Raw genomic sequence first — 18775 nt, 5'->3', positions numbered from 1 at the left:
TTTCAATGACTGAAATAGTATAAATAGTATCATCAAGTAAGCCTAACTTCCTTTCCCCTGATTCTCATTTTCATCTGTTTTCTCAGCTTCGACAATGAACAGATTTTTAGCCATTTTTACTTTTAGGTTTTTCTGTCTTAACAGAAAACCACAAGCATTGAACCATTTTCCCCATCCAATATATAGCTGAAGAGTCCTCTCTAACCCAAGACAGTGCCAATTATTCTTAAGTAACTCCTGACAGATGTTTGTCTAACTTGTTTATAAAAAAACCAACATATAGTACCAGATTGCAGTTATGAAACCAGCCCTTTAGACCTGATCTCACCTGACCTAACTTTAAGTATGTGAAGTCAGGCAAGGTAGATGGTAGGGGTTATGCAATTTTACACATGAAAGTATGAATTTATTTTCCATTGTCCCACACAACAGAAATTAACTTATGTATTAGTGGTTTATATGTTAATTGTAATTTTATATGGGTTTATATATGTTAATCAGTCAGTATTACAGCTTCATTTTTCTAACAGACTGAAGCAATTTCACAATCTTTTTGTTAAATGCAAACTCACGTTGCTGAGATTCAGTACTTCCCTGCTGGTGCTATTATCTAATGGACAAGCAGAGGACTGCCATCATCTCCCAGCTAATGACATTTGGGTACCTCTCATATAAGTTTCCAAAGTGCTCAGTGTAATCCAGCCTCTGCTTGCAGAGGAGCCAATACCATGCTTGAACCTTATGCTTCCCTTTCCTCCACTATTACTTGACACACATGTGTGAACAGCCAGGTGTGATCAAATGTTTGGAGGCACATGGTGCCAAAGTTCAGTACTGGCACAGAAAGACTTCCTGCACAGGAGGTGACATTTGCAGTGTTATACAGACTTGCCAGTTAAAAACATTAGTACTCAACAACCTCTGTCCTTTGGCAAGGATCCATCTCACTTGTCAGCAAGGCACCATGATATCGTAACAGACAAGGGAGTACACAGCCAGGAGAGCAGTACATCTAAACACCACAGTGTAGTACTAGAGAGAAAAATGAACCAAAACAGACAAATGTAAACCATTAGTTCACTTCAGAGGCAACAGTCACTTCCTTCAAATTAAACATACTCATACATTTCAAAAATATTAAAAGCAGTGCAGAAAGACACAGTCCACAAACATTATTTAAAAAATTAGTACAAAATTCACAATAATGTACTAATTTCAGGAATGAAAAAATAAACTTTTTCCATGTAGGAAAAGCTCTAATGTCCTAACTGAAATTTAGCTGTGGGATGCTGAGGTGAAGTTTTTCAAAGCAGTGATACTGGCAAAAGGCCTTCTCAGTCTCCATTGGACGCCTGTTCATTCATCCTGCAGTCACAGGATGGAAATGTATGGACCCCAAAATTTATATGGCTAAAAAGACCTACCAAAACACTTTTAAATTGGATTGGGTTCTCAACTGAACCCACAGCTCAGCTGCACAGTTGTGCCAGCATAGTGGAGAAGGCATCGTGATTCTTAAGTCACACCAATGAATTACTAACATGGCCATTGCTATCATACCTTATACCTTTTATCTATCAGTGAATTCTGTGTCTCTGTAATTATCAAAAAATTTATTTTTAACACTTCAGTGCATTTTACAATAAGGCTAATTGCATTTCTTTACATTTTACCTATCATAGATAGCATAATCAACACTTAATGAACTAGTCACAATTTGTAAGTATGATGCTAATTGTTTCCCATGTTATCCTTCCCTCAGAAACTTAGTTCACCTAAAAAGAAGTCAAATCAGTCAAAAAAAGTGTAAGTCAAAATACTGGCTCCACTGCAAATTACTGTAAAAATTTCCCTTCAACTTCAAACAAGTCACGACTTCACACTCAGTTTGTAAATATTCTTATGCTCATGTAACTTGTATACAGCTGTCATCTCCATTTCCATGTCTATCTTTCCTTATTAACATATTTTTTTTTTAGATATCAATGATATTGTTAGCAACACAAAATGTAGCTACACTGATCTTCATTGATACACTGTTATCTCAAAACACCTGTACCTGTTAATAGCATAAAAGAAAACCGTGTATGACAACAGTGTGCCTGCAATGCAGGATTAACCTAAGAAGTAGCAAAGATGAAAGTAGTGCTTTTGCAATTAGTTACATAAAAGGAAAACAGAAAATGTAACAGTAGGAGACGGAAGTATCTAGGACTGAATTGTTTACTGCCAAAATAAAGGGTTCTCACAGCAAGATTTATAGAGAAGAAGGAGAAAAGGTGTCTATATATGGTGAAGCAAGTAAAAGGGAACTCCAGGTACCTACTAGAAAGATTAAGATTTGAACAATCTCTCTTGCACACTATTGTTAACTATCTGTAAGGATGTGATTTGTATATGAGCTTGGTTCTGGACTAACCACAGTTACAAGGATGTGTAATTTAAAAGAAGATATTATTTGTTCTGAAGAGGTATGCCTGAAAATGTCCTTGGAAAGATTATTTCAAAGTAACACCATCATATCAAAAATCCTTATTTACAACATAATTGTTTTACCCAAATAAATTTTAAACCGTACTGACTCTCAAAAGGCTATCACATTTTTAATATATGTGATGTCATTTTGGTTTTACATGTTGTTATTTATGGCACACAACAAACTGTGTGACTAGTCAGGAGATTAATTTTTACTTCCTAGCACTTTCACAGCAGTGCAAGTACATTAGTTTGATGTAGAGCTTTATGCTAGTAGACTGGAAGGTCCATTTTCCTGCCCCAAGGCAGAGATTTTGACTATTCACGGTTTATATCCTTTGTCTTTTGCAGCTGTCTCCTAAATACTTGAAAACTGTTATGTCCATTACATCTCCCTTTAGTCTTCTTCTCTCTAAGCAATACCACTCCTTCAGTTTCTCTCATAGGCATCCGGCCTGGACCTCTCATTACTCTGCCCTATGCTAGCATTCAGTATCTCTCTTAAACCACAGCAGAGCTAGTAGAATTTAGTTGAAGGCCTGTTTCCGACATAGAATAAGCACTGGTGTAGGTTTTTACATGCAGAAAAAGTAGGCTTTAACAGCATGAACAACTGCAGGGGGTGACAAAACATTCCTGTATGAGTTCTCTATGTTGCCCATGCCTTCTTCCCAGTGTAGATAACAATCAGCTCTTTGAAAACTGATTTAGACAACAGCCTGCATCTACTTTGTCTCTACATAAACCAACAAAGTGTTGGACCTGCTGAAGTCCAACCTGCTAAGGCAGGTTTCAGGAGATGTGGAGTGGTAGCTGCTTTAGGAGATGAGGCGTGGTAGTTACTGCTGCAGAGAAAAGCAGTAATCTGCAGAGAAAAGCAGTAATTCCCACTCACTTTGTCGCTGTCCTAATGCCCAAAATTTTCACCGATCCTCTCTGTTCCCCAAAGCCTGGAGCCACAAGGAACACTCTGCAAGACTTTGTGCTATAGAGCACAACATTCAGTTTGCCTGCACTATGGAAATACTGTGACCCCTTCTGGCTTTACTCAGCCAAGTAGAACTGACAAGATACTCATATGTCTCGCACACAATGATCCTGTTCACACATCCAACAACGATGTCTGCCTTCTTGTAACAGCATGATAACTGACTCCAGTCTAGGTAATTTTCTGCAAAATTGCTCATCTTATATTATCTTTATTACTAATCACCCCCCAAAATTAAGAAGAAACATTTTTAATCTAATAACAAAAAGCTCATAAACCATCTGTACCTTTTAGCTACTGATCTTAGGCTTTACCATGTCGTATTTTAGGGGTCTAAATTACATGATAGTGCCTCATTAAGTTTTTCCATTAAGAGATACGATGATGAGATCAACTTGCTCATTCAATAGTGTCCATAACCCAGATTGAATATGTTTTTAAAAACATGAGGCTTATGAAGTTAACAGGAAGAATCTTCAAATTATTCTTTTCCCTTATAACATTATGTTCTTTGAATGTGTACATATTCAATAAGAGCAAAGAAAAAAATCTACAGAGTGCATAAGTAATAACTCTACAGCATGTCTCCCCATCACATCCATTTCACCTTCTTCCCCTGCCATTTTTTCCTTCTAACAGATATTCATAACTCTTCTTTCTCAGACTGTCCTATATTCTTACTAATGTTGTGTTTCAAACTAATTTGAAAAGCAGACGCCCAAATGATACAACAAATTAAGTTATGAGAACACATCTCTGTTCTCAGTGCATGGACTGAGAACAGATTTGTGAGACTGTTCAGCGTTTAAGGATAAGCCTGACTCAATGTAAGCACATTTTTTTAAAAGACAAAATGTGTGCTTTAAATGAGCATGAGCATAGGAAATGATTTCTGTAATTTCTGCTTTTTAAACACTTTTCCTTGCATAATTTCATTGCCCCACTTTCTACCTTATATACATCTCGTGAGGGGTTCTGCATCATTTAAATCCCTGAAGTAACAGACGCATCACATATATCAGCAGTAAACAGCTTGAAAAGTCTGGAAAGAAAAGAAAGAAAACAAGAGATGTTTATTTGCATTACAGCTACTGAGAAATAGCAGCTGTGGCTATGCACTCGTGGCTGTGTGAGTAGCCATGGCTAGTGGCTGCTGGCCAAGTAGCCTACAGCAATTTTCATGCTGTTCTACATCGTGAAATAACCAGCCTGTGGTTACGCAAATAAGATACACACTGTTGGGCATGGAAATAAACACCTAGGTGTAATAATAACTACCTACACACCATCCTAGCACTCTGGTAGTCCGAGACAATTCCATTTCAATCAAAATATTATACAACTGACCATATTTTACAGATTTGCAAATAACTACAAGTTTTGGTGATATTTTCGGTTCATTTGTAGAACTCAGCATTTACACATATAATAGCACTTAGATGATGAAAATAAAAGTCTTTTTAAATACTTGTATAATTATAGGCATAGGAAACAAAAATAAACATTTAATGTGAAAATATCTTCTGAGACATTCTTAAATTGTGGCCTCTCCACCTGATAAAATTATTTTTAGATGTTTATTTCTGTATATTAATATGGATGGTCAATTTAAGTTTATATGAAAAGACAAAAATGTGAAATCGTTACTGTTGAACAAGATCTTTTCTGAGATTACAGGAATAGAATTATACTCAGCAACCTGTTACTGTCTAGCAAACCTCCCTGATGGCTCAGGTTCACAGGTACCCAGTAAAAATGCTGCACGGTCAACCTCACTGCGGAAACACATCCCCAAAAGTTTTCTAATTTGTAGATGGCTTAGCAGCACTTTCGAACCATATCGCCATCAATGTAAAAAAATCGCAGGGCGTATCATTAGTGCCTTAGGAGGTGTATTTTTTGGTCACTCTTATTTGTTATCCAGAGGGAAGATGAGATGATTGAAAGCACAGGCTCTGTCTTACCCTCTGCAAGGCATAGGACCAAGCACCCCAGGCACCTTCTATGCCAGTAACTGATGTAACACGGCACTGAGTGTTCAAGCATATGCAGTCTTGCAGAGAGAAGGGAGCTGAACTGGAGAACTGGAAAACAACCCTTACCAACCCACCAGGTGAGACACAGGCACAGGCAAGAGAGAGCAGAAATTCCTAGTGCTGTTCCATTCTTAGAACTGTGCTAAGTGTGTACTTCCCAGAGGTAAAAGAACAAGAGCAAATAAAATGATTGTAATTGCTGCCTCTCAAGCAGAGCTCATCTCTGCTCACCTGGCCGAGAGCTGTAATATATACTAAGGCCCTAACCCTGAGAGTATATTAACATATATTGTGAACATAAGAGTAGGTTTCTACAGGAAATTTTTCAGATTTCCTTTTCAGTTCTGGGCTAGTTTTGGATTATCTGCTCTACCGTTGGACCTTGTCTGTTGTTAATGACAGAGAAAAAGGAAAACAGAGAGGAGAAAGCAAAACTATGTTTGTTCATTTTCTGATAAATTCTCATGCACCCGAGAGTGTGTATTTGTGGAGCAACATAGAAAAGTTGGCATTTGGGTCTACTGCTTATCTTTCTAAACTGAAAAAGTAACCTTGGAAATCTATTAGTTATCTCAAATCTGTTTGTTTATTTATTTACTGCAACTCGCAGCATCAAGTGCCTGAAGCTGGCAGAAAGACTCTCTTTCATTTAAAAAAGACAACAATTCAAACAAATTCTATTCTCCACCTCTAGCCATCTCTGTCTCTATCCCATGGCCGCTTCTCCTTTGCTGAATAAGCCTCCAAAGGAACCTGGAAACTAACTTCTTTCAATTTGAACGGCAGGAATTTCTCTTCCACAAACCTTTTCCAGCATAATCACATAAAAGAAGAGTTCTTACTCCTTACAGTCTTCTCAAACACACCAACCTATCTTTCAGCACCTTTCAGGTGCCCTGTCAGGTATAAAACAGTCAAATTATGTTGAGCTTTTTTGGCTAGAGACAGTACATGGAATTTTACCTTGTATCCCACAGATACATAGATATCCTCACCCATCGTGCATCATAAGCCATTGAATTGAACGTAAAATCCATTTATTGAGCTCAGAAATTTGTCTGTGACTGAGGCAAAATCTGTGTTTAAGTATGTCTCTGAAAGTCACCAAGTTTTAACTTGAAGATGCATCTAGAGGATCTGCTCTGTTGGTAGTTTGTTCCCATGACTGCAAACGCACAGCTGTGTCTTACATATTTGAATTCATCCATGGCTCTCGTTAAACCTTGCTTCACTAACTTAAAGAACTCTGTAGTTCCGATTTTTTTTCCTGTCTGTAAAGGCACTCATGCAACATAGTCAAGTCACCACCTAGTGTTCTTTCACTAAGTTTGAGCTACTTAAATATTTGACCTTGCAAACATTTCAAGCAATTTTTTTGCACCTTTGGCAGCTCTTTAAGGCACCTTGTCCAGTGCTTCAACATCCTGTCAGAAGTATGGGTTTCAAAAACCGTACAATGATCAGACTTCTCTGCAGTACTAAGTAGTGACAAAGTAGCACACTTTTGCAATATAATTAACCGTAAAAAGGCCTCAGAGACTTGTAAGAAGTTAGGACTGATGCAATAAATTGGGACCAAAGAAGTACTGGTGTATTGGAGTAGTTCTGTATCACATTTATATGCTTTCTTCACTTAAATGTGACCTCCCAAGGGAAAAAAAAAAACCCAAACAACAAAAAAACCACCCCAAAAACCAACCACGAAACAAAGCAGGCACATATCTCATTTTGCATCTTTATCTTGTGCAGGAGGATCCAAATAACTCCTGAAACTTGCAGGCCTCACTTTCAGACCAGCGTCGGGTCTTATGAGCTCTCTCTCTTACCCCCCTCCGGCCCCGGGAGGGGTGTGTGCGGGTGAACCGACCCCTGGCAGCAAGGCCAGCCCAGTCACACCGCTGATGCCTGAACCGCCGGGCACCCCTCACACTGATGGGACACCGCGCTGGGGACTCGACCTCCTCCCGCCTGCGGCGTCTCCTCTCTCCTTTGGTTCCTTCTCAGGCCTCACCCAGAGCCGCACGGATGCGGCCAACGCCAGCGGGTCGGACGTGTCAGACGGTCCGTGACCCCCCCGTCCCGTCGCCCGCCGTCCCCTTCAGCGGCGCCGGCGGCTGAGGCGCCCTGAGGAGGCGCCTCGCGCCACGCGCGGGACCCGTGAGGGGGAAAGGAGGCGGGGCGGGGCGGGGCGCACGCGGGGGCGCACGTCACCGCCCCGCCCCACCGCCTCCTGGGAGCTGTAGTCCTAGCGCCCGCCCCCTCGTAGCCGTCCGTCGCCTGCCGGCTCATAGAGTTCAGGCCTCCCCGGCTAGAGCGCCGCTGCCCGCCCTCACACCCTCCCCCCCGCGGCCGGGCGGTGCGGGGCCGGGCCGGGCCGGGGAGGCGGGGCCGGTCCGGGAGGTGCCCGGCACGGCCAAGCGCCGCGTTCCGCTGCACGGCCTCGGGGACCGCCTCACCGGAGCCGGGCTGCGCCGCCGGGCGGGTGAGGCTGCCGGCCGTGGCGGGGGGGAGACGGAGAAGGGAGCGGGCGGGCCGCCGGGGGAGGTGGGGAAATATCGGTGCGGGCGGGCCCGCGCAGGGAGCGGCGGGTTGCTGGGGCGGGCGGCGACGGCGCGGGCAAAACGGCGCGGGCGGGCGGGTCTGGGCGTTCTCTCTTGTCCCCCTGCCCCGGCCGCCCGGTGCCCCGCGGCGGCTGCCGGAGGATCCCCCCGCAGCGTCCCCTCGGCCGCCCAGAGGGGCTGGGGACGGGCGCCGCCTTTCACCCAGCATCCCGGCCCGCCCGCCCGCGGCAGTAGCGTGACAGAGGCCCCGGGGCAGCTCGGCCTTCGCCGGGCCGAGCAGGGTGCGAGGGCGTGAGGCGAGGACCGGGCAGGGTGCGAGGGCGTGAGGCGAGGACCGGGGCGGCCGCGGAGCGAGGGGCTGGTTGGCGGGAGCCTCGGCGGCAGCGGCACACCTCAGCGGCCCGAGGGCCGCGGCCTGGGCGGGAGGGCGATGGCCATCGGGCGTCTTGCTCCTTTGCTGTTCCAGGCCCCAGTGGGGATGGTGTGAGGCGACTCTTGTGTCACGGGAGGGCGTCCAGATGGCCCAGGAGACTTAGTACCTCAGCGTCTCCTGGTCTCCTCAGCGTCGTTATCGTCTCCCTGCCGTCGGTAAGTATGGCTCAGCAGCGCGCCGGTGATTGAGGGCGCTGAGGAACGAACAACTGACGACTTGGTTTTCCCGCGAGTGACGGTTGCTGAACGAGGTTGGGGTCAGTCGTACCAGAGTTTAGAGGGGAGAAGTTGGGGTCGGTCGTACCAGAGTTTAGAGGGGAGAAGAAGTTGGGCGGATGGTGGAGAAGTTGGTTGGGAAGGATCTCGAGTGCTCTCTTACCATGAAGCAGGGCCCGGTATACTTAAACTTATCCCTGACAGACATTGACTTAATTGGCTCATACAGATTATGAAATTCGTGGGGTGCCTTCTCCCCCGCTCCAAGGTAACCTGCTTCAATGCTTAGCTATCATTTATGGTTAGAATTTTTCCTTAATAGCTGACCTAAATCTCCTTGGTTGAAACTAAGCTGATTATTATCTTGCACTATCCAGAGTAGACCTGGAGAACAATGGATCAGTGTTCCCTTGTCAGCAGAGTGGTGGGTGTCTGCAAGTTTACACTCACAATCTTCTCCAAACTGAGTGAACCCAGTTCTCGTGTTTCTCTGGTCCCTGAGCTCTGTTGGGCATTTCCATCATCCTTGGACTGTAAAACCCAGAGCTAGGTACAGTACTCCAGTGGAGATACTGTTAGGTCTGAGGAAGTGGGGTAATTATCTCCCTTGTGTATGGCATCCCTCTTAAAAACATTCCAGAATGATGCTGTCTTATTTGGCAACATTCTCGCATTACTGAAATATTCAGTTTGTGATCCACTGTAAACCAGATCCTTTTTCGCTATGCTGCTACCCAGGGAATTACTCCTGAAGAGGTATCCAAGTTTGGGGCTTCTTCATTACTATGTATATTATTTTGCACTTGTTATTAGTTTGAGAAGAAGTTATCTTGATCATCATAACATGACTTTTTCTAATTTTAGTCTCTGAAATCCGTTCTTCCAGTCCCCTTCCTCCAAGTTTGCCATCATCCACAAATAGTTAATTAAAATACTGAGTAGTGCCAGGCCCTGCACATTGTGATAAAACCTTCCAGTTTGACTTTTCTCAGACACTTTCTTCTTGTTTTTCATGTTTCTTACTAAAGCTGCAACTCATTCTGTGCCATGGCTTTGCAGCTGAGCCAAATCCTACGGAGAATCTTAAGTGAGGAAACAATCAACTTCTTTGAATTGGCTTCTGTGCATAGAGTAGGGATTCCTTACAGCTCAGAAACTAGAAATATGTGTAAAATTGTGAACCCTTCTGAGGTTCTGGTGCCTTGCATATGGCCCAGACACCTGGCTACAGATTTCAGAGAATAATGATTGCTGGCAGTTTCCCATTCTTCCTCTTTAAGCTGTTATGCTATGCAGAGAGAAGTGAAAAGGCTTCTTCTGAGACATCAGGCAAATCACGTAACCCACTTTTAAAAAATCGTGGAATGAAGGTTTTCTGTGGTTTTATTTCCTACAGTAATTTCTACCTTGCAGGGCACTATGAAAATAAGTAGTCCTAAAGCAATTTCCAAATGATAAAAATATCCCCAGAATTACTGCAGATATTAAAAAAAAAACCCAAACCAAAAGGCATTTAAAAATGTATGTATATTTTTGTATGGATATTCAGGTATGTGGAAATACCAGTCCGCAGGCATAGTCAGCTGCCTACTACTTTCATCCCTTCTACCCGAGGAACAGTAGTGAGCTACAAGGTGGTTTGGGAACTTTGACAAAAAGGTGCTGAATCACTTAGGAAAAGGAAAAAAAATAATCCACTGCATTAGAGGATGTTGAAGACTGTGAGTCATTCATATGCTATCATAGTATGGCTCGTGCCTGAGGTAGATGAGTCTGTCCCCCTCCTGTGTTTCTTTTAAATTCTTTTCTCATTCATTTCCTCAGAAAAATCCGCTTTGATCCTAAATTTCTTCAAAATTGCATTTGCTTTTTTAGAGAGCTTTCTGGAATAACCATACAAATGCCTTGTTCTCACCCACTTAATACAGGATCAGATTTATAGATAATACATTAATGCTTGGTTATATTTACAAGGGATTACTTTATCTGATCACAAATGGTCCATGAAGTTGAGAGCAAGAGGCGATATTTTGAAAATTTTTAATACTGAAGTAATTCGAAAATGTTCTGAGCAGCAGCAACCTGTCGATTCAAATGAAAGGACTGGTCTAGTGATGAAAATGCAGCAGACTAAGCCTATGTAAACAGCAAAATTTCTTCCTCTTAAAATTGCACTTCACTGTGGAAACATCATAAACAAAAAATTCTAGGGTTGGGGAATAAGCATAGGTGAACATTATGTGTATATTGACTTCGCTGGAAGGAAGAGTCCAGCATTGGCAGGGTCATAAGCTAAATAATCGTGCAGCTATTTTCCTCTATCCTCTACAATAAACCTTTTTTCTTTTCATTCTAATTTGTTTAGATGTCTCACATTAAAAATCATGGAGCTAGGAAAGGCGAAGCTTCTGAGAACTGGCCTTAATGCCTTATACCAAGCAATTCACCCTGTGCACGGTATTGCCTGGACAGATGGGAAACAGGTGATACTAACTTCTTTGCACCTTCATAATGGAGAACCAAAATTTGGTGACTCAAGTGTTGTCGGTCAGTTTGAACATGTCCATGGACTCTACTGGGGCCCGTGTCCCCCTGATGCCCCAGCTCTGCTCGCTGTTCAACATAAAAAGCATATCACCATTTGGCAGCTCTGTTTTAATGTTACAGAAAGAAATAAGCTCTTAGTTTCTCAGATATGTGACATCAGTGAGCCGTTTCCAGTGCTCCCCCAAGGCTGCGTGTGGCATCCGAAGAAGGAGATCTTGGCTGTGCTAACTACACGGGATGCCTCTGTTTTACACTCTGTTCATCTCAACAACTCCAGAATTAAAGCAGATATTAAAGGCAGCGGTCTCATCCACTGCGCTTGTTGGACAAAGGAAGGCAATCGCTTAGTAGTGGGAGTAGGCAGTGCCCTTCACTCTTATATTTGGGATGATGGTCAGAAAACACTGAATGCTTGTTCTTTTTGCCCGATCTTTGATGTGGGAGGCTACATCTGTGCTGTGGAAGCTACTCTGAACTTCCAAGTTGCTGTTGCCACTGAGCTTCCTCTAGACAAGATCTGTGGCTTAAATGCTGGTGTTGCTTTTGAAGTTCCAGCAAGCATTGAAACAGAGTCCTTTCCCTCGCAGTCCAGCTTATGCGGTGAGGAAGAGTATTCCATGGATGGGGGGAAAAAGTCGCTGGACTCTGAGAAGCCCTTGCCTGTTGTTACATCTCCTGTGGATCTAACTCACATACTTTCTAGCAAGCAGGGTGCTGATTCCAGTCCTCTTCTTCATCTGAGGCCCAAGGACTACCTAACGGGAAGTGGCCAAGATTCTTCACATCTCATCTTGGTGACTTTTGAAAGAAAGGTTACCTCTACCAAAAAAGTTAGCATCCCAGGCATTCTGGTTCCTGATATAATGGCTTTCGACCCCAAAACTCAAACTGTATCGGTCGCCTCCAATACTTGTAACGTTATTTTAGTCTATTCACTGACTTCATCCAATTTACCCAATATTCAACAAATTCAGCTAGAGAAAAATGAAAAACCAAAGGGTTTGTGCTTCTTGACCAATAAATTGTTACTGATACTGGTTGGAAGACAAAAATTCACTGACCCTGCATTTCTTCCCTCTTCAAGATCAGACAAATATATGATCCGATTGATGATTAAGGAACTAATATTTGAAATGGGTCCTTCAACACCTGCATCAGTTAATGGGAGCTCCAGTTCAAACCTTTCAAACATACCTCATGATCTCTCTACAGATGTTCACCCTCTCAGCCGTGGACTCTTGATACCAGATCGTGCTGCCATTCAGTCCCCTACCAGCAGAAGGAAACTCATTGAAGAAATTAAGAGTCCTGTTTATGAACAAAGCTTGTTGTTGAACATGAGTGACCTCAAAGACAAAAAGATTTCCATGAATTTTCCTCCAGCTGTTGAGTCTCTCGATGCCGAACCAGTTAATCGGACTGTGGCACTGTCTGCCACATCACTGGCCTTTCCCAACAAGCCAGCATCTCCAAAAAGGCAGGCAGATGCAGCTTCCAAAATACCAAATTCTTACAAGAATAACCTATTAAGTGAAAAGGAGGCGAGTTACTTTTTGAAAAATGTAGAAAAAATGTCCGGTAACTTCACAGAATTGCAGCATCATCTCTGTGAATTAACTGAGCTGCTAAAATCTGGGAAGAGAAATCTTCCAGTGTACCCATCTTCTCACGAACCCTCTTTTATTAACATCACCTGCCAGGTAATTTTAATATTGGAAGCCGTAATAATAAAATCTGTTTATGGATGCATGTTCTTTGTATGGATTTAAAACACAAACTCTGGCAAATTATGCGCAGGAAGGATGACATCCTATGAATGTTTAGTACGTGCAAATTAGGTACATGTGAATGATCTTGCTGCATGCAGGTGAATCCGATAGGAGTCTTATTTAGACTTCCTTAGGCTTTACGTAAGCCTGGCTTGTTTTTGTTGTCCTTCTTCCCTACTCTTCCTGTAATTGCATCTCAGTCCCTATTTACAGTTCGTCTAAAACTACGTATTTATATTTTTCTCTGATGGGAGATAGAATGAGGGAAATATTTCAGGTAACTTTTAAAACTAAACTTAAACTAACATATCTAAAATTATCGCCATTTCAGATGGATGCTGTAGTAGTGCTTTCCTTCTTGCAGAGCTATCTGTACCAGTGGTAAAAACAGAGCATTTCTGGAAAAAGACCATTATCATGTAATGGTCAGTAGGATTAGATTTCCATCCCGTTCCTCTAGGTGGGACTAATGTTACAAGTCCCATTACTCTGCAGGCTTTCAGTGTTTTTAAAGTGATGTAATATTCGGGAAAGTGCAGCTCACGCTGGCCTGAGCTCATTGACTCTGACCCAGGCAGGCGTACCTTCTCCATCTGCACGGAGGCTGGTGGGACTCCAGAGAACCCACCTGTGACAGTTCAGTTGCAGAGTTAAAGACTTGTCATGAAGTTCTAGGAAGGAAATGTTTTTCATAGGCAACTTCTGAAGCTTTCTGTATAGAAATTTAGACAAGTGAAAATTTCCATGTGTCAGAATTGGTATCAATCTCTTGTCCTCCTGTGAGGACAACTAAAATAATGGAGACTGAAACAAAAAAAGAAAAATGCTTTGGCTCTGAAACGGAAATGTTGCTAATGAGTATTGAGAGCACCATCTGAGAAGGAGAGAGACCCTTAGGGACACAGCAGATGATTCCATTAACATAGCTTAAAAATTGATTTAAAATCAAATTTCATGTGAAAGACACTTTCTTTGGCTGAAAGAAAGCACTTCCAAATCTCATGCTAGAAAGTGTAAGTTACCTGATTATCAAAACATGGCACAAATCTACAGGTCTCTTCTAGAATTCAGATTAATAAACCTTAGTCAATATTCAAAATCATTTAAACTGCTATTTTCCTTTCAATAAGCTCTTATTTTTTAGCTTCATTATTGCAAAATTTATTATTCTTGAGTTTTCTGGCATTGAACTCTTAGGTCCTAGATCATATTCCCTCACTCTCTTCACTGTTTTCCATTGTAAACATTTCATAATTGTAATAACTCTAATTTTTCTAGCTCTCTTAAATCTTAATTATATATGGGGCATTACTCTGAAAAGTGAAGTTTTCCCTCAGCAAGTCTGGTGTCTCATTTATCTGAGGTGTTTCTTTAGAAGCCTACTTTAATTTGAGGTAGCACAAATTTTTGTTACATTTTTATATTCAGCTCTCTTTTTACATACAGTTTGAAAATGAGTTACTATCAGCCTGTGTTGGTGTTCCTAGAGCTAGATTAGCTACACTTGAATGCGGGTGCTTTGCAAGTTAAAGTAATGCTACAATTTTACCTGCTTATTTTGATCACTGCTGATTTGTGGCAAGAAAAGCATTTCACTTCTGAATTACAAGTGACATTGGAAAGTCTGGCAGAAAATGCTGTGTTTTAACTTCAGTCAGAGTATATTTGATTCAGAAATGGTTAACAGGCAAACAGGGATCGTCACTTCCTGTGCTGAGCCCTGATCGTTTCTCTACTGCCCAAGTTATTAGCTGTATTTTACAAAATGTTGAGGAAACCCAAAATGTCTCAAATAAGCAGTGTCTGAGAGGGCAGAGTTTATCAGTGCAGGGGGCAAAGAGGATGTGTGCATCTCTGACCTCCCCTCTACCCTATGCCCTCCTTGTGGATGGATGGGTCCGTCCACAGCACGGAAAAGGAGTCAGAATTTACTTTTGTCATGGTTTTTTCATGACCCAGAGGTGTTACCAAGGCTTTCCTGGGAAGTGACGTGGTTGTGTGAATTTTGTCCTACGCAAAGACAGAGATTGTAGTTTTCGTAACAACTGATCTTTTGCAGATCTTCAAAATGCTTTGTTCTGGCTGTGAGGGATATTCTTTGAAGATGCTTTTTGGATTTTAAGGCTTGGGGCAGTGGTGGTCAGAGGTGAGACAAACAAGCCCTTCTGACTTGTTAGTCCGTTCCTCACCCGAAACATTCAGGGGCAGGAGTTCTCACGTCTTCTGAAGTTGTGGATCAGGGAGCGGGGAGGATGGAAAACCTGCAGCTTTACAGACTCCCCAGGAAAATGTCCCTCGCAGGTGGTAGGGTGAGAGTCAGGATTGCGCTGTGGAGGAAACTCATGGTTTCTTCACCAGCAGTGTGTGATTTTGTCTCCTGTTGTCGTGACAGCTAATTCTGCTGAATTAGCACTGTTCCTTGCTGCTATTGCTCACAGATCATCTACTTGAGAGCTGAGACTTTAAAGTATGAATCTTGCAAATGGGTCTGAATAAATGTAGCATTTGACTTTCTGTAAATGATGTAGTTGAAGGCATGTCTGTGATCCTGTTTTCATTAATGCCGTTTTGACATCTCTGCTTAAATAGACATCATGATATCTAATGATTCTTTCTTGAATTTACAGAAGCAGCTTTCCAGAAGTGATTCAGATGAAAGACGAGCTGTTATTCTTTGTGGTGGTAAACTCCGTCTAAATATAGTCCAGCAGATATTCAATCTCTCTCTTGTAGAAATGCAACATGGTATGTTGTAATTATCCAATAATACAAACACTTTAAACACATGTGACATTCTCAGTGAGCAGCAGCAATGTGCCTAATCCCATCTGGAAAAAAACCCCAAGGAATAAATAATGCAAGATTACTAATAAAAGTTTGCTCATTTGTTTTATAACATAAAGACTCTTCTCTAGGCTTTTACTGAGAAGAATCTTTACATTATTAAAAAAAAAAAAGACCAAACTTTTACCTATGATACCCCCTTATCAAGTAGCTAGTTATACAGGAAAATTACTGTCACCCAGTATTTTATTTATGTTTTCTGCTATTCTAAATAGAGAATTCTGAGTAATGAGGAGGTTGGAGTTGACTGGTAGTTTTGGAATACAGTTTTCTATATTTCAATCTGTAGTTCCAGCATCTGGTCTCCTTTAAGAAATCCTATATTATTTTTTTTATGAGCACAAAAGTAGTTCTATAGATTTTAGCAGTGCCTTTCACTTGTTTTTTTGCTGTGAAGAAAACTACCTTTCTTATTGTTGCGGTCTCCTCTGCTGTTACCTGTTCATCCCACGTACATCTTGTATGTCTGTGTACGTGTCAATTCTAAGTCTCTTACTTTTGGCAAAGGTAGGAAGCAGACTTTGGGGATATGATCTCTCACTACTACAGATATTCTCTGTACTGTATTCCAACTATTTGCCTACCATGTCTGCTGTTTGTCTACTCGTGGATTACTGAGCAGCTATCCCAAAGCCTTAAGGCTGCTCTTCTTACCATTGTGCATGTTTTATTTTTCCTTAAGTAGTTGCTGGAATATGTGTAGTATTCCAATACCTAGATAAAACTGTAGTCGGATAATTCACTAGCAATTGAATCTTGAAAAGATTCTTGCCACTATCTTACAGTAGTAGTTTTCCTATTGCAGGATCAGTTACCTGCATTGAAACACAGCGACTATTTTAATAATGTTGTGGCACAACCAGAAAAGTGTGATACCCAGTGATAACAGTAGGCAATTTTGTAGATACCGATCTCTTAATTTTTCAGACTGGGATTTTATTTTGAGCTATAAAGCTTGAATAACTTCTCTTTCTGGCAAGAAAAATGTCCCCTTTACCTGTGTTGGTTTTGACTTCTCATTTTTACCTTAAAAATGTAAACTTAACAGAATTGGTTGCCCAGGAATGAGTAATCATCATGCATATTACTAACTTCACTAGATAAATTTTAAAAGCAAACAGTGTTCCTGTAGGTTTCTTTATTAATTTTACAAATATTACTAGATAAATGGGCAAAGTAGGAATGGTATTTTTAAATTCCTGAATTGTATTGATTTTAAAGTTTGGTCCAAAAGAGATATTAAGCCAAAAGATTAAAGGGTTGCGTGCTTTTAAGCTACAATCTTCTCATGACCTTACTTGTGACATGAAGTTACATAATGTAAATTTACAAACAGCTGGAAATGTTTCTCTGAATTCCCTCGCCCCCCGCGAGCTCTATTTTATTCCTTCATCAGCTTAATGGATACAAGTATGAACATTTTCTGGTTTATATGAATTGGTAGAAGTCAGTGTTTCAGATTCAGTAAAAGATTTCAAACTGTAAAAATAATGCTAATGGTGATGTGAAGTCGAATGGCAAATGGACCAGAGACATGGGGTTTGTACAGTATAGTACAGTATTTCTTCCTTGTATTTATTGGAATTAATTATATTGAAATTACATAATAGAAGCAGTTTCTAAATTATTTTTATGATATTAATTTGTCATTTAATAAATTTCTGCTTTTTACAGTATCTGCACAGCTTAAGCACTGTGAAGTAGCTTATGAATACCTAATTAAAAAGAAGTCTGGATGCTTATGAATTCTGTTTGAATTTCATTCCTCCTCCTTATTTGAAGCATGCATTTATTATAGCCTCATCTCCTAGTGGAAAAATTGGTCAGAAAGCTGTTTTGCATAGTACTTAACTGTCCTTTATTTTTGAGATCGTACAACCTGTATCTCCCCATACTTTTTTTTTTTTGGCTAGAAAAACTGTAAACATACAGAAGCATTTAACTTTAATTTTAGAAGAAATATGTTTTATACCTTAAACATACCTAATTACAGGAAAGCTTACAAACAGACATTTACGTGTCTTCACAGGTTCATCTTGGATTGTTCTCACAGCGGACAGCGAGGGCTTTGTTCCGTTAACGTTTACATCCACGCAGGAGATAGTCATAAGAGATGCCAGTATGAAAGGCTACAGTGCCCGTTCTTCCAAAACTTTGGACATCATCAGTTCTACAGAAGGGTGCAGACCCGCTTCTTCTGAAGGTCTGGATATCACGAGTTCTTTGGAAGTCCTCAGAGACTGCTCCACCAAGGCCTTAGACAGCAGCAGTCCTTCAGAACACCCCAGCAGTAAAATGTAATTTTTGACAGTGATTTTGTAATGTCTGTCTTATAATGGGAGACTTTTAAATTTACTGTATAGGGCTGCAAATTCTAAACAACAGTCTGTCTCAAATGTCTGTTGGATGTCTGTAATTTTTTTGTTGCATATCACTGTAAATTATTTATTTGATGCTTGGAAACATTAACTTTTCTTTTTGTACTGAGCAGTGTTTTTTAAATATGCCTTTTGCAGTATAGACCAGGTCTTTGTATCAGTGGTTGAAAACACGTGTTCCTACAAGCTTCTGAGCTAAAGTTTCCATCTTGGTCTTTAATATGTTGGTGTTTTTAGATGATAGTAAACTTGCATAATAAAGAAACCCTTGAAAATGCTGCATTGCCCCCCATTTCCTCACTTCTGCCAAAGCCTGAAATGTTACACTATTATTTAGAAATAGCACCTGCAGAGGTGCATGTGCGTTTCCACTGGTGTTACTAAGGGTGTAAGCACTAGTTTAGGTATATGGAGTTTGGGACAAAGTATGATCATGGCGAATATCCGTAATGTGTGGAAGCAAGACCCTTTTCCCCTCTTGTGCCCACTAATAATGCCTCTCTGTGCGGATTTGGGGAAGTGGCTATCA

The 18775-nt window shown here is 41.3% G+C and overlaps 2 protein-coding genes across 4 annotated transcripts in view; one reads left to right on the top strand and one right to left on the bottom strand.

Moving 5' to 3' along the window:
• The window catches only part of MFSD2B (MFSD2 lysolipid transporter B, sphingolipid), a 103682-nt gene that overhangs the window by 38920 nt on the left and 45987 nt on the right, over window positions 1-18775 (bottom strand). The gene's annotated exons all lie outside the window — the stretch shown is intronic.
• On the top strand, window positions 8526-18523 carry LOC126046265 (WD repeat and coiled-coil-containing protein). 3 transcript variants are annotated; one of them, XM_049818443.1, is made up of 4 exons: window positions 8526-8648; window positions 11074-12955; window positions 15652-15769; window positions 17898-18523. In XM_049818443.1, the coding sequence occupies exons 2-4, from the start codon at window positions 11093-11095 to the stop codon at window positions 18167-18169; spliced, it is 2253 nt and encodes a 750-aa protein (XP_049674400.1). In that variant the 5' UTR covers window positions 8526-8648; window positions 11074-11092; the 3' UTR covers window positions 18170-18523. The 3 variants fall into 3 exon arrangements, with proteins under 3 accessions (XP_049674400.1, XP_049674403.1, XP_049674402.1); XM_049818446.1 differs by lacking the exon at window positions 8526-8648 and adding an exon at window positions 8649-8743; XM_049818445.1 differs by lacking the exon at window positions 8526-8648 and adding an exon at window positions 8661-8749.

The sequence above is a fragment of the Accipiter gentilis genome, chromosome 16, assembly GCF_929443795.1.
Source record: "Accipiter gentilis chromosome 16, bAccGen1.1, whole genome shotgun sequence".
NCBI classification, from domain to species: Eukaryota; Metazoa; Chordata; class Aves; order Accipitriformes; family Accipitridae; genus Astur; species Astur gentilis.
The sequence above is the reverse complement of the archived record's forward strand: the minus strand, read 5'-3'. Positions and strand labels throughout refer to the sequence as shown.

Bases quoted from the DNA above. Each gene is read 5' to 3' on its own strand.
- LOC126046265 (XM_049818443.1), top strand. From the start codon at position 11,093: ATGGAGCTAGGAAAGGCGAAGCTTCTGAGAACTGGCCTTAATGCCTTA. The intron at 12,956-15,651 runs GTAATTTTAATA...TTGAATTTACAG, and splicing joins TTATTAACATCACCTGCCAG to AAGCAGCTTTCCAGAAGTGA. The intron at 15,770-17,897 runs GTATGTTGTAAT...GTGTCTTCACAG, and splicing joins TCTTGTAGAAATGCAACATG to GTTCATCTTGGATTGTTCTC.